General features: G+C 42.8%; 1 protein-coding gene across 2 annotated transcripts in view; it reads left to right on the top strand.

Annotated features, from left to right (window-relative positions):
- Nucleotides 1-7717, top strand: part of VWA2 (von Willebrand factor A domain containing 2) — a 55103-nt gene extending 47386 nt beyond the window's left edge. For both annotated transcript variants that reach the window (XM_063435039.1, XM_063435040.1), the window contains exons 11-14: nt 1433-2011; nt 3062-3613; nt 5235-5357; nt 7361-7717. In XM_063435039.1, coding sequence (XP_063291109.1) covers nt 1433-2011; nt 3062-3613; nt 5235-5357; nt 7361-7491 — 1385 coding nt within the window. In that variant the 3' untranslated portion in view covers nt 7492-7717. The remainder of the gene's footprint in view (nt 1-1432; nt 2012-3061; nt 3614-5234; nt 5358-7360) is intronic.
- The last annotated feature ends 6754 nt before the right edge of the window (nt 7718-14471 follow it).

Here is a 14471-nt window from a genome sequence, read left to right as displayed (position 1 = left end):
GTTTTAAGCTCCGCCCTTTACACCTGGCAGTCAGTATAGAGAGAGCCGCCTCCATCTTAGCTCCCTGTCAATCATTGTTATAAGCTCCGCCCTTTACACCTGGCAGTCAGTATAGATAGAGCTGTCTCCATCTTAGCTCCCTGTCAATCATTGTTATAAGCTCCGCCCTTTACACCTGGCAGTCAGTATAGAGAGAGCCGCCTCCATCTTAGCTCCCTGTCAATCATTGTTATAAGCTCCGCCCTTTACACCTGGCAGTCAGTATAGAGAGAGCCACCTCCATCTTAGCTCCCTGTCAATCATTGTTATAAGCTCCGCCCTTTACACCTGGCAGTCAGTATAGAGAGAGCCACCTCCATCTTAGCTCCCTGGCAGTCATTGTTATAAGCTCCGCCCTTTACACCTGGCAGTCAGTATAGAGAGAGCCACCTCCATCTTAGCTCCCTGTCAGTCATTGTTATAAGCTCCGCCCTTTACACCTGGCAGTCAGTATAGATAGAGCTGTCTCCATCTTAGCTCCCTGTCAATCATTGTTATAAGCTCCGCCCTTTACACCTGGCAGTCAGTATAGAGAGAGCCGCCTCCATCTTAGCTCCCTGTCAATCATTGTTATAAGCTCCGCCCTTTACACCTGGCAGTCAGTATAGAGAGAGCCACCTCCATCTTAGCTCCCTGTCAATCATTGTTATAAGCTCCGCCCTTTACACCTGGCAGTCAGTATAGAGAGAGCCACCTCCATCTTAGCTCCCTGGCAGTCATTGTTATAAGCTCCACCCTTTACACCTGGCAGTCAGTATAGAGAGAGCCGCCTCCATTTTAGCTCCCTGTCAGTCATTGTTATAAGCTCCACCCTTTACACCTGGCAGTCAGTATAGAGAGAGCCGCCTCCATTTTAGCTCCCTGCCAGTCATTGTTATAAGCCCCGCCCTTTACACCTGGCAGTCAGCATAGAGAGAGCCACCTCCATCTTAGCTCCCTGTCAATCATTGTTATAAGCTCCGCCTTTACACCTGGCAGTCAGTATAGAGAAAGGATACAGAGAGGAGGAGAAATGAAACTTAACCAAATCTTTAATATAAATTCTAATCGAAAATGGAGCATTTTCCAGATAATTGACAGTGACCCGTTAAACTATAAATTGTTGGGGATTTATAGTGACTCAAACTTTAGGTTACACTGGGCAAAAGTTGGCAGATTTCCATATTGGCTGTTTTGACCTAAATTCACCAACTATTCTGGACAGTTCATATTTTAGTGAATAACACAGTAATTTGTCTTTTTTCTTTTGTTTCTCTCTTCTCTTCTGCCTCCATGTGGATCTCCCGTGCTCTGTCCTTTATTTATTGAAATCATTTTAATTGAATAACATCGTGCATGCTGAGAATTGAATGTACCATTCTGAGTCTGTCATTTTTGGTAATTTGTTTTTCAGCCCCAAAGCTTAGTCTCGAGTGCAGCATTGATCTTCTGTTTCTGGTGGACAGTTCAGCTACATCTTCCCTGGAAAGTTTTTTGGGTTACCAGTCTTTTCTGAAGCGTTTTGTTCAAGCTGCTCTATCGGAGGACTCTCCCGTCAATGTTGGGGTTGCCCAATACAGTAATGAGGTCCAACCAGTAGTCAAAATAAGTGAATATCAGAACATTTCAGAACTTTTGAAGTTTATAGATGAAATGCGTTTTATGGGCGGTGATCTGTTCACTGGGAAAGCCCTTCGTCATGTTACGCGGTTTGGGTTTAAAAGCACCCCTGCCTATGCTGATATCCGTGATGACCTCCCTCGAGTTGTCGTCCTCCTCACAGGTTCAAATTCCCAAGACCTTGTGAAGGAAGCAGCAGAGTATGCTAGGGGCCACGAGGTGTTCCTTATAGGTGTGACCAGTGACTCTTCCAAGGAAGAGATGTCTCAGATTGTTGGAAACACCCAACAAATGATCACCTACTCCAATTCACAACAACTGTTCAACCAGCTTCCTCAGCTACAGAAGAAAATCTGCAGCGTGGATATACAAGGTATGAAGGTATTTTGATTTTTTTTTTTTTTTTATGAATTTATTTGTTTTCAAAATAAAATAAGAAAGAATTGGGCTGAGTGCCCAAATAAGGAAAGATAAAGACAGAGGTTATAAACTAAAGGAGAAAGCAGAAATCATAAAGAGAAATAATAAAAAAAAAAAAAACAGGATATCCTTTGTGGGGTGGGGAAAGCAAGTCATCGTAACTTAACAGAAGCATCCTGCACAGTCTAACCAGGTTGTTAAACCTTAAGAAAAGAATAATCTATTTTTCATTTTATTATGGACACACCTTGAGTGAAATTGGTCTAATAAGCTGCAGACCTAGGCTCTCTCTAATGGCACAAGTGATCAAAGACTTCCAAGACACCTGAATAAGACAAACCAAAGGGCCAGACTAGAGGGCAGCTATTACACTTTTGCCAGGTTTCCGTCTTCTCAGATGTTCTGTTTATGCATCGGTGCCCAGGTGAAAGTCCAGTCTATGTCAGTATTCTTAAATTAAAGGTATAATTCAGACATGGACCCCGTGCTCACTGTTCCTGGTAGGCTATCCATTACACCTCACCAATGAAGACCGACATTTTTGTCTGGGGCGTATCTCTCACACAGTGGGAGGCCGCTCGACATTTAGGACTGCCATTTTGGGTGGATCAGTCTGATGTGTGACAAGCTAAGTTCTCTTAGTAATAAACAAGTTCTCAGGTGTGTCCATTATCAATGTTTTCAGGTAGTCTGTTTTCACTTGGTGCACTATTTTAAGTTTGTTTTTTTGTCTTTTTAGGACATAACATGCATTAAGTTTAGAAATATGTAATAAAAAGAAACCTTACTTTCTCCTATGGTTTATAATTGTTTGACCGGTCATGTTCTAAGGGCCATATGAAGTGTATAATGTTCCGTTACAGAGGTCATATTAAATCACTACTGGCATTCCATGTGCCGTGCATTTAGCAAGAATACGCTGGGCAAACACTTACTGCTCGTCAAGGAATCCAACACTTCCCATAAATTCTCATAATTATTTTATTTATTTATTGTATTCTAGGTTGCCAGGGACAACCCTTAGATCTGGTTTTTCTGGTGGATGTCTCTGCTGCAGTAGGAGAAAACATTTTTTACAAGCTGAGGGACTTCATCAAAATGATCTCTCTCCAATTTGACATTAATCGTGACGTCACCCAAGTGGCTCTTGTGTCTTACAGCCAAAAACCCCAAACAATATTTGCATTGGATACACACGAAAAAAGTTCAAGCCTCCTGAATGCTATTAATCAGATCTCCTATATTGGTGGATCCGCTTCTACTGGAAGTGGTCTGCTTCACGTCTACAGTGATGTGATGACCATTGGAAAAGGGGCTCGACTTGGCGTCAATAAGGTTGTGATTTTGATCACTGATGGCAAAGGAAGTGAAGATGCTGCAGTCCCAGCCCAAAGACTGAGGGACAATGGAATATTGATCCATGTGATTGGAATTGGAAACGTTCAGCGGAATGCACTGCTACGTATTGCTGGGTCTACCAGATTCTTGACGGTCATTCCCTCGTATGATGACCTGGTCCACTACGATGACACCATAGTCCAGAGTGTGTGCGAAGGTGAATAGTTTCTTCTATTTCACAATTTGGCATTAATGTATTTCATTCTTGAGTTTCTAAGACATGTTTTACTTCTAAGGTACCTGTCATAGATATTGGCAGTAGGGTAGAGGCAAAATAAGCTTGTCATTGAGACAAATAGCTACCTTTTAGTAAAACATATTGGTGGCATATAATCTCCACGTATTTGTGGCATATAATCTCATAACTCCCTGTATTGGTGGCATATAATCTCCACGTATTGGTGGCATATTATCTCATAACTCCCTGTATTGGTGGCATATAATCTCCACGTATTGGTGGCATATAATCTCATAACTCCCTGTATTGGTGGCATATAATCTCCACGTATTGGTGGCATATAATCTCCACGTATTGGTGGCATATAATCTCCACGTATTGGTGGCATATAATCTCATAACTCCCTGTATTGGTGGCATATAATCTCCGCGTATTGGTGGCATATAATCTCATAACTCCCTGTATTGGTGGCATATAATCTCTTAACTCACTGTATTGGTGGCATATAATCTCCACGTATTGGTGGCATATAATCTCATAATTCCCTGTATTGGTGGCATATAATCTCCATATAAATATAGAACATATATCACATGTAAATAGTTGTTCCATGGGGGTCTTTCTTGCTCTGGATTTAAGTGAAATCAGAGCCTTCCTGAACTGCAGACAGCTGGTTCCCACGTCAATCCTCGCTCATTAACTGGTCTCCAGGCATTTCTGCATTTATCCGAGCATGGATTACACAATACGCATTTAGAAATGTAATTTACTCAAACTATGTGATGGAGGAAACCAAATAACTGCTTAAAGGCTTAATGACCAATTAGCAGACTGCGCAAACCGCACTAATGAACACGTTCTGCTCCCATTGGGGGAAATGAAAGCATTGGGAATATTTTCTATAAGGAATTATATTGAAGATCCTGTGGTGGGATTAAATCAGAAGTGGGCAGCGTTTACATTTGAAAGCGCTGTGTTAAACACTGTAATTACAATGACACATTGTAGTGTTTATAGTACTTTGAGGCTGAGCCTCTGTTTTGGATTGCTTTCACAGAAAACCAGGGTTCACCCAGCAGCCTAACCTGCCCCAGTGCTCCCATTCTATAATATGGATCCCAGCTCGGAGGGTTAATATGGAATGCTATGAGTGCGACTGCAGTGGGCGAGCTAAAAAAACAAGAGGGGCTGCGCTCAAAGACTCTTTGCCATAATCATTACAGTGAGCTGCAGTGGTTATGGTGTTTCCTGCTAGCATTAGGGACACCGCGAACGCTGAAGAACTGTAATGTTATCGTAGAAAGGGAATTGTTACTTTTTATGATTGTGAACCTGTATAATAATCAGAGAACCTGCTAATACAGAACGCCTACTGATACCCCGTTACTCTCCAGGATTTAACCCGTAGTAAGGGAATTGGTTTAATGGCTGCATTAAGCTCTGCAGTAGGTGGCGCTGATTTCTCTGTGTTTGGTTTTATTGCTGTGCTTAAAGCTGCAGAAAAACTACGGTATATAATATTGTTTCATTATAATCTTCACAGCCATTTCCAGTGCAATACTCTAAATTCTGTCTTGCTTGATATGTTTTTTTGTTTTAGAAGCAAAATCTCCAGTGAGTCTCTGTAAACCCAACCCGTGTTTGAATGGGGGTCAGTGTATCCAGAGCCATGGAACCTATCGCTGTGAGTGCCACGGCTGGGAAGGCCCCCACTGTGAGAATCGTAAGTACAGCTGCTATAAGCCCTCCGCCTGGGCAGTAATGGCTCCTCTCCTTCATCCAATACACACAGTATTACAAAATGTAAGAGAAGTCACCACGTTAGTGTCCACATATCCTGGCACTTCTTGCTCAGTGCCTATGTTATGTCTTGGGTTCACTGTCCACCTATTCCGTCACTTCCTCTTCCCATACTATGTGCTTTAGTTATGTCTTGGGTTCACTGTCCACCTATTCCGTCACTTCCTCTTCCCATACTCTGTGCTTTAGTTATGTCTTGGGTCCCCTGTCCACCTATTCCGTCACTTCCTCTTCCCATACTCTGTGCTTTAGCTATGTCTTGGGTCCCCTGTCCACCTATTCCGTCACTTCCTCTTCCCATACTCTGTGCTTTAGTTATGTCTTGGGTCCCCTGTCCACCTATTCCGTCACTTCCTCTTCCCATACTATGTGCTTTAGTTATGTCTTGGGTCCCCTGTCCACCTATTCCGTCACTTCCTTTTCCCATACTATGTGCTTTAGTTATGTCTTGGGTCCCCTGTCCACCTATTCCGTCACTTCCTCTTCCCATACTATGTGCTTTAGTTATGTCTTGGGTCCCCTGTCCACCTATTCCGTCACTTCCTCTTCCCATACTCTGTGCTTTAGTTATGTCTTGGGTCCCCTGTCCACCTATTCCGTCACTTCCTCTTCCCATACTCTGTGCTTTAGTTATGTCTTGGGTCCCCTGTCCACCTATTCCGTCACTTCCTCTTCCCATACTCTGTGCTTTAGTCATGTCTTGGGTCCCCTGTCCACCTATTCCGTCACTTCCTCTTCCCATACTATGTGCTTTAGTTATGTCTTGGGTCCCCTGTCCACCTATTCCGTCACTTCCTTTTCCCATGCTATGTGCTTTAATTATGTCTTGGGTCCCCTGTCCACCTATTCCGTCACTTCCTCTTCCCATACTCTGTGCTTTAGTCATGTCTTGGGTCCCCTGTCCACCTATTCCGTCACTTCCTCTTCCCATACTATGTGCTTTAGTTATGTCTTGGGTCCCCTGTCCACCTATTCCGTCACTTCCTTTTCCCATGCTATGTGCTTTAATTATGTCTTGGGTCCCCTGTCCATCTATTCCGTCACTTCCTCTTCCCATACTCTGTGCTTTAGTTATGTCTTGGGTCCTCTGTCCACATATCCCGTCTGTGCCACAAAATTTCTACATAATACAACCTGGAGAAAGGGTATTGCACAACCATAAATCAAACTTATCAAATCCAAGAATCTATTTTCAGCATTGCACCAAAGCCTGTACATCCTGCATTAATCTGTGATATCTGTCAGTTCACATTTTGGAAGGGATATTTATAATAAGATTTAAAAGGACACTTTAGTCACCAGAACAACTACAGTGTATTCTATTTGTTTTGTTAAGTATAATAATTGTCTTCAGGCGTTTTGCAGTAAACACTGTCTTTTCAGAGAAACGCAGTGTTTACATTACAGCCAAGGGATACCACCGCTGGCCACTCCTCAGATGTCTACTAGGTGCTTCCTGAGGCAGTGCTGCACAGTGTGCAGCATTGACATTCAGTGTCTCCACCCTCTGCATGGAGATGCATTGATCCAATGCATCTCTATGAGGAGATGCTGATTGGCCTGGGCTGTGTTTGGCTTGTGCTGGCTCTGCCCCTGATCTGCCTACTTGACAGTCTTCACCCATCAATGGAAAGCACTGTGATTGGCTCAGAGAATCCCTACTGATGATGTCAGCCAAGCAGGCAGATCAGGGTCAGAGACAGCAGCTCTAGACTTGATTAAAAGTAAGATTTTACTATATTTTGGGGAGCAGGGGGGATAAATGGTGATTTTAACACTATAGGATCAAGAATATATGTTTGTGTTCCTGGGTCTGACAGTCAAGCATTAACCAACCTGATGAATGTAAATAAAACAACCTTCCCTTTAAAACAAATGCAAAATTCGAAATAATTGAATAATCACTATTTTCTGTTTTTATTGCAGGATTAGTTAGAGGAGATACCCCACTTCCTTTGCGTGTGCATGGCAGAGTTCGCCAAACTAGGAACTCGAGCGCATCTCGGCGCTGGCTCAAGATTCAAACTAATAGAAAATCTTCACCACATCATCCGTAACATGCCGGCTCTGAGCGCAAGTTCTGTTACACGGCCCTTCTTCTGGAGTCTGGAAATTCAAACCTAACGGCGTCAATTAGAGCGCTTCGTTCTAATGACAATACATCCGAGTGTTTGTGCCAACAAAAGGCTATCTTATTTCAGATGCAAAACGTATTAGCAAGTATGAGACGAATGTTGTAACATTGAGAATGGTAAGTCCTGGTATTCAGATAGATACAGTAATCAGCTGCAAAGAATGGCGTGCTCTATGCTGCGCCCGCCATTTTATTCTGCAAGTCAGAGACACCCCGATATGAGGGATTTTTTGTACCAGCGGTTTTTATGTCTCGTATTTTGAACACTTTAGCTGTGCCTTTGTTTACCAAAATTCCGTAAATTGTCAGGAAAGCCTGGCGATCCATTCAGAGTCTTGACATTGTTACCCCAGTTAACACGCTTTTACTTATTCTTACAACGAGCATTTCCAGCGTCTATAAACTGGTCTGTAATCAGGGGAGCTCTATCTGTGAAACCAGGCCCTGATTGGGGAGATTATGGCTAATGCGGAGTCCTGCTTGTGCTAGTGTATATTAATGAACTTATAATTCTGTTCAATTAACCCAGGGGTCCTCAAACTCCGGCCCCCCAGATGTTGCTGAACTACAACTCCCATGATTCTTTGAATTACATAGATAGCCAGAGAATCATGGGAGTTGTAGTTCAGCAACATCTGGGGGGCCGGAGTTTGAGGACCCCTGAATTAACCCCATGGTAAAATTTGTAGAATAAATCCCTGCTGCCCCAAGTTAGGGTTTCTGTTCCAGATTTTTTTATATTATTGCTGACCAGATATCGCTGGGTACTTGGTAGGAAACATAGGATGGATTTATTATCCCATCAGTTTATACAGTAAAATGTCAGAATTCTGATTAACAGTCGGTTTCAAAGCATCTAGCGCAGTCGATATCTGAAAAATAAAATAGAATATTTCACTAGTAACCCTACAAAATAAGCTGAAAAAAATGACACCAGGTATTAAAATATATTTTATATTAATATAAATTTATATATAAAGTAGAATTATTCTGTTTTTATTAGATGATAATTTCCAGAATTCACGAGAAGATGTTCTGGGTTTTTTCCTCCCTACAAGAAAATTTTCATAAAAAAATGACAAATTTCTGTGTTTAGATAGTAATTTATTAATCAAATGATGTTTGTTCTATTTTATTGTTCTGGTAGATAAAATAGTATATGTGATAATTGGCCACCTTGTCTGATCCCATATTAACACACAGCTTTGTGATGGATATTTACCGTTTATCTTCGTATCTTCCTACACCGGTAAAGTACAAATAAGGACATTCACAATGTTTTATTGTCGTTTGTTTTACATTTTTCTAGTTGTGTCTGATTCGTGGAATGATGCATTTATCTCACTGTTTTACAATAATCATTGGTTGAATCTAATCTGTACCAATAGTTATGTTTTCAAGATGATAAAATACTATACTGTTGGACTAGTTTCATATTTGCCCATTCCTTGGTATTTGATAAACATCTATTTATAGTTTTGTTAGGTAGGCACATTGAAGAAGCCTTTTGATGTTTTATAGTGTGATATTATTTAAAATGTTTATATTTGTTAATATTTTTGTTAAATGCATTTATATAATTTTATACGCCTCTGTTTTATACATTTATTGCGTACTTAATAAATAAATAGGAAAACATTTGCTATACCAAGTTTTTTTCCCCCAACAAAATCCTTGACTTAATATTTTTAGATAAATGTTTGAATGTTTTTCTGAATACTATATAACAAAAATATATTTTAAAATAAAAAAATAATAATTTTAAGTTTAGCCGAGGCAAACGGACGCACAACTCTGGAGCTCCGAGCCAAAATCAGAGAAAACAAGCCTAAACTCAGAAAATATTACCCCCACTAACCATCGACCACACGCAGGAACCCCTCAACGCAAACACAAAAAACAAATGCCGGACAAACCTGCCCCAGGGCTAACAATAGGGGAAATGTGGCGGCAAGCATGGGCCCATGCTTGCCGCCACATTTCCCCTATTGTTAGCCCTGGGGCAGGTTTGTCCGGCATTTGTTTTTTGTGTTTGCGTTGAGGGGTTCCTGCGTGTGGTCGATGGTTAGTGGGGGTAATATTTTCTGAGTGAATCCAATATGGCGGCGCTCCACGGAGGCTGCTCGGATTTTTCGGAAGACTACTCAGAGGGAGCCGATGAGGACTACCCCGAGCCCCGGACCCAAAGCCAAAGGCAAAACCCTGATGCCGATCTGGTAACCACCGGGGTGCTAAAAACCCTGTTAGCGGATTTACAGAAAAACATCCTTGCGGATGTCACCGCACTAAGGGGAGAACTGACCGGCCGTATTACAGTGCTGGAAGATGCCTCTCATGAACACCAGCACACTATTGCCTCGCTGCAGAGAGACATGCGAGACCTGAGTCACAAAAACAAGCTGCTCGAACGGCGCTTAGATGCCCAGGAGGACACGAGAAGGAGATGCAACATAAAGGTCAGAGGGATACCGGAGGGGCTGCCGGAGGCAGAGGTACCGCACACGATCAGGCGCCTGCTGGCTACCATACTGCCCCCAGGTCAAACCAAACCTATTACACCTGCAGATCTTTTCCGGATCCCGAAACCCGCTGGGGCCCCAGACACGGCCACAAGGGACACTATACTCACCTTCAAAAATGGGTCAGACAAAGCAGCGGTCCTCACCGCCCTCCGGGGAAAAACCCCCATACAATTTGAGAACGCAAAGTTAACCTTCTACACTGACTTGACTAGCGGAGCTTTGGCATGGCGCAGAACACTCCGGCCCCTCACCGCCATGCTCCAGCGATACAACATACAATACCGCTGGCGGTCCTCCCATACACTCCTCGTGCAGCAGGGCGAGACAACTCTCCAAATCCACGGCCTGCAGGACGCAGCGGATCTTTTACAGATCTTGGGTCTGCCACAGGACTCAATCACACAAGCGGAACCCCGAGCCCCCAACCCCGGCTCACAACTTGGATCCAGAGAAGAGCGCTCCATTTATACCACGGAACACCACGCCGGTTACCTACCCCTCAGTCACAACCTAAACGGAGCTTACACTCCAACCCCAGCCACACCACAACCTCCACGCTGGCTTACCTTATCCATAACGAAGACCTGACCGGCCTGGGCACCGGTGACTGTTCTGGGAAAACGCGCCGGCACAGCCTATGTTTAGCTGGAGGCGCTATGGCCTGGAAGGGGTACGGACTGTCCACATACCAGAACCTCACACTCTCAGACAAGAGACTCCCAGGGCTCTCACAGTCATGCCAAGCCGGAGCATTGGTGGTCAGTGCCACTTGCCTCCGAGCGCGGTACCCGTATATACACCCAAGGACTTGAGCCGCCCAACAACCGGCTAAAGGTGTCAAATTACCATTGTTAAATTTGTTATGTTTTGTTATTGTTTGGTTACAACCTCATATTGTTGCCAGCCTACACAATTGCCTACACCAGACACACAGCCAGGGCAGGGAACCCGGGACTAACCAACAGCCAGCCAGATAGCCATACAGACTACACTAGAATGCCTCACACGCTAGGCACACCTGCGAACAGGACCCCCTCCCCCCCCCGACACACATAGTACACACTAGAATAGAAGTTACTGGGGGCCTGATGGTCAGCTAAAACAAACATCGCCAACCCAGGTACACCTCACTAACAGGTTCGGTCGCCTGCTCAGAAATAGCTACCTGGGCGCGTTCCAACCCAAATACACCAACTTAGGCCTTAACAAGTAAGGTATACCTTATTCTTTCTTCCATAGATAAATCGACGTCTTATCTACCTACACTAACCTTCAAAGAGTTCGGATACTGATAGGCGAGCTCATACCATGACATAACTATGAAAAGCTAAGATACTAATGTTTAACGTACTTAGAAGAGACCGGTTATGCAAATTGTATGTTTCCTTTACACATGCATCAACCCTTCGTTTTATTTCCTATTACGACCCATTTTATGCCTAGATTAACAGACAGCATCGTTGATGGCCAGTTTGTAATGTTACGAGACGTTTGCCTCGCCTGATTAACTACCACTTAATCTCAGTTCGACTACGCACCTCACAGAGCAATGTCATATTAGCTCACTCTGACTACTGAATCTAGTTTTTTTTTTACAAGAATGTTTATTATATAAAAATTGTGCAGGCTTTCCATATGTCATATAACTGTTTAATTTGAGTTGCCAGCATCTGCTATTGTGGCATACCTGCGTGTATGTTCCTTTTATGCACATCAAGAATAAAGAATTACAAAAAAAAAAGCTTTAATCATTTGAAAAACATATTCAAAAATATTAAATGGTGGCCACAGTAAGGTCAATGTTTATTTAAAATGCATATAACTGGGTGTGCTGTTTTAATAAATAAAATTTAATTATTTGTTTTTCACTAAATCACTGTGTATGACACCATTTCTTTCTGTATCTCCTGCTGTCTGTGTAATGAATGAATATTGTCACAGTAAATCTATAATGGTAACAGAAACACCAACCGACTACTTGAGAATTGAGAAATGTATACATTGTGCTAGTAAAGTTACGAGCAAGTGTAGAGATGGAATTTTCTGAGGAATTCAATACAGGTTAGTAAAATAGGGCATTACAGATTCCAGTTAGGTAAATAGATTAATGTTGCGGAGTAGAATGTTTCTGTAATTGTGTTCTTGTCCAACACCGCCACATATTGGTCCAACGTGATATTGCAGCAGAGTTGATACATTAGGCCACAGCAACTGGTTTTGTTTTTTTGTAGAACTCTCAGGTTTTCACTTTAGCATAGTATTTGGTTAGTAAAACATTTTATTAATATGTAAAACAGCTTGAAATGTACTGAGATTTAAATTATGCTCGTCATACAGCGCAACTTATACATTGTATTAGCGGACATCTGGATGGCTGGTTAAAGCTAATATTTTGGCCTTTGTTGCTATATGTAGCCATACTGCTGGGCTAAAGGCATGGTGCATCCTACAAGTGATATGCTCCATTTTGTGGACAGGTACCTGCTTTCCTGATTGCGCTGTCTAGTGTGTGGACTAGGTCTACAGTAAGTGGTCTCCTGCTGAAAGAAACCCCCGATTACATGACAGTTGGCCAGAAAACCAGAGATGTCTTTTGGTTCATTAACCCCCTCCCCCCCATTTATATAACAATGGCAGCAAAACATGACTAGTATTACATGACACAATGTACACCATCACCCCAGGATGAGCTGGTATTTTACTCTCCCCCATTGACATTCAGTCATCCCTTCCAATCTCTCTTTATCCACACTACCCAGATAATACACAAATATTCTTTCCCTGTGACGTGTATGACGCTATTTTGTGGCGATTGTTGGATGAAATGGATCCATACGTTTATGTCAGACAATATTTGATAAATTTCCAGTGATGGATTTTAATTTTATTCATTTATTTTTATTGCATGATAAAATTAGAAATGACAGAATAATTTTTTGAAACATTTATTTTGTCTTTCACGATAAAATATTTCTTACTCTGTCTTTAAATACCAGAACACTGATGAGACGACACGTAGACGATGACCGTGGAGACAGTGTTTGGTGGAGCAGCGGTTGGGCACTTGGCGATCATACTCCGCGTCATCAGAAACCATCACTAAATAATCCTAATTCTATAGTGCCCTTAACAAGAGTGCATGATGGGACAGGAAGATGGCAGATCTAGCGGTAAATGGAGAGTAATCATGCTATAGGTGCTAATTTTTTATAAATGCCCATTTTATAGGTCTCATTATTTGCTGTGCAGACCGATTTTGTAGCCCTCCCCCCCCCCTCCAATCTAACTTTGCTCCAACCCTTCCTGTCCAGGCAGCATCTTTTCCGGTTTAAGACCAACACGCAGTTTGACTGACAGACACACACTGACAGACACATGCACTCATTAACAGATACACACTCACTCACAGACATACACGTACAGTCACACACACATTCACTAACACACTGTGACAGACACACACTCATACACTGACAGACACCCTGGTACTTACAAACTCACACACATTGTCTAACCCACAATTTATGTCATTTAATTTCCATTTACATCCACCCTGCCTCCCTACCTTTGGGAGAGCTAGAGTGGATTCTTCCCTGGGGTCCAATAGGGCTGGCTCCTGCTGCTGGGAAAGCAGGCATGAAGGCACAGGCGGCAGGCAGGCACAGGTAAACGGGCCGGCGGTCAGTCAGGCAATGCGGGCGGTGAGGGAGCACGGTCATCTGAGCTCTTCCTGCTCAGCTCCCTCGCGCGCCTTGCAGTGCTTCCATTATGACGTAATATTCCGGCTCCCGTCATCACTGCGAGGCGCATTGTGAGAGGCTTGAACGCCTCTGAGGGGACCCTGAAGTGGCCAGCCAGCTCTTGGGTTCCCACAAGAGAGACTAACAAGGGCACATGCCAGGGTCCTTGGGGGGCTGAGTTGTTTGCCGCCCCCCTGAAAGTGCCGCCCAAGGCAAATGCCTTGTTAGCCTTCTTAGATACAGCGCTGGCTGGAAATCTGCACTCCCAAAAATAGGAGCAAACGACTTCTGATTAATTTTGATCAAGGTATTTGTTCATTTTTAGGCATACATTCATACCTGCTGTATGTTCTAATAATTCTTTTAGTTTTGCCCAAATAGTTGCAGTCTTTTTGAAAGATTGCAAGGTAGTGGAACGCTTATCATTAATCATTTACGTCTTATTTCCCGGACACTAGAACTCCTGCATTGTAGTATTCCTTCTTGGCATGTGCTGACCAATGAAGGGGTTAACTCACTGACAGATGTATTTTAGTTAACATGTAAACCAAACAAGCTACCGGGGATAAATACATGGGTTTTATTTATTCTGTAAAACGCTGATTACAACAGGACTTTCTTAGAAAATATTTTTATTCTCT

The sequence above is a fragment of the Pelobates fuscus genome, chromosome 10, assembly GCF_036172605.1.
Source record: "Pelobates fuscus isolate aPelFus1 chromosome 10, aPelFus1.pri, whole genome shotgun sequence".
NCBI classification, from domain to species: Eukaryota; Metazoa; Chordata; class Amphibia; order Anura; family Pelobatidae; genus Pelobates; species Pelobates fuscus.
This window is presented reverse-complemented; position numbering and strand designations above follow the sequence as displayed.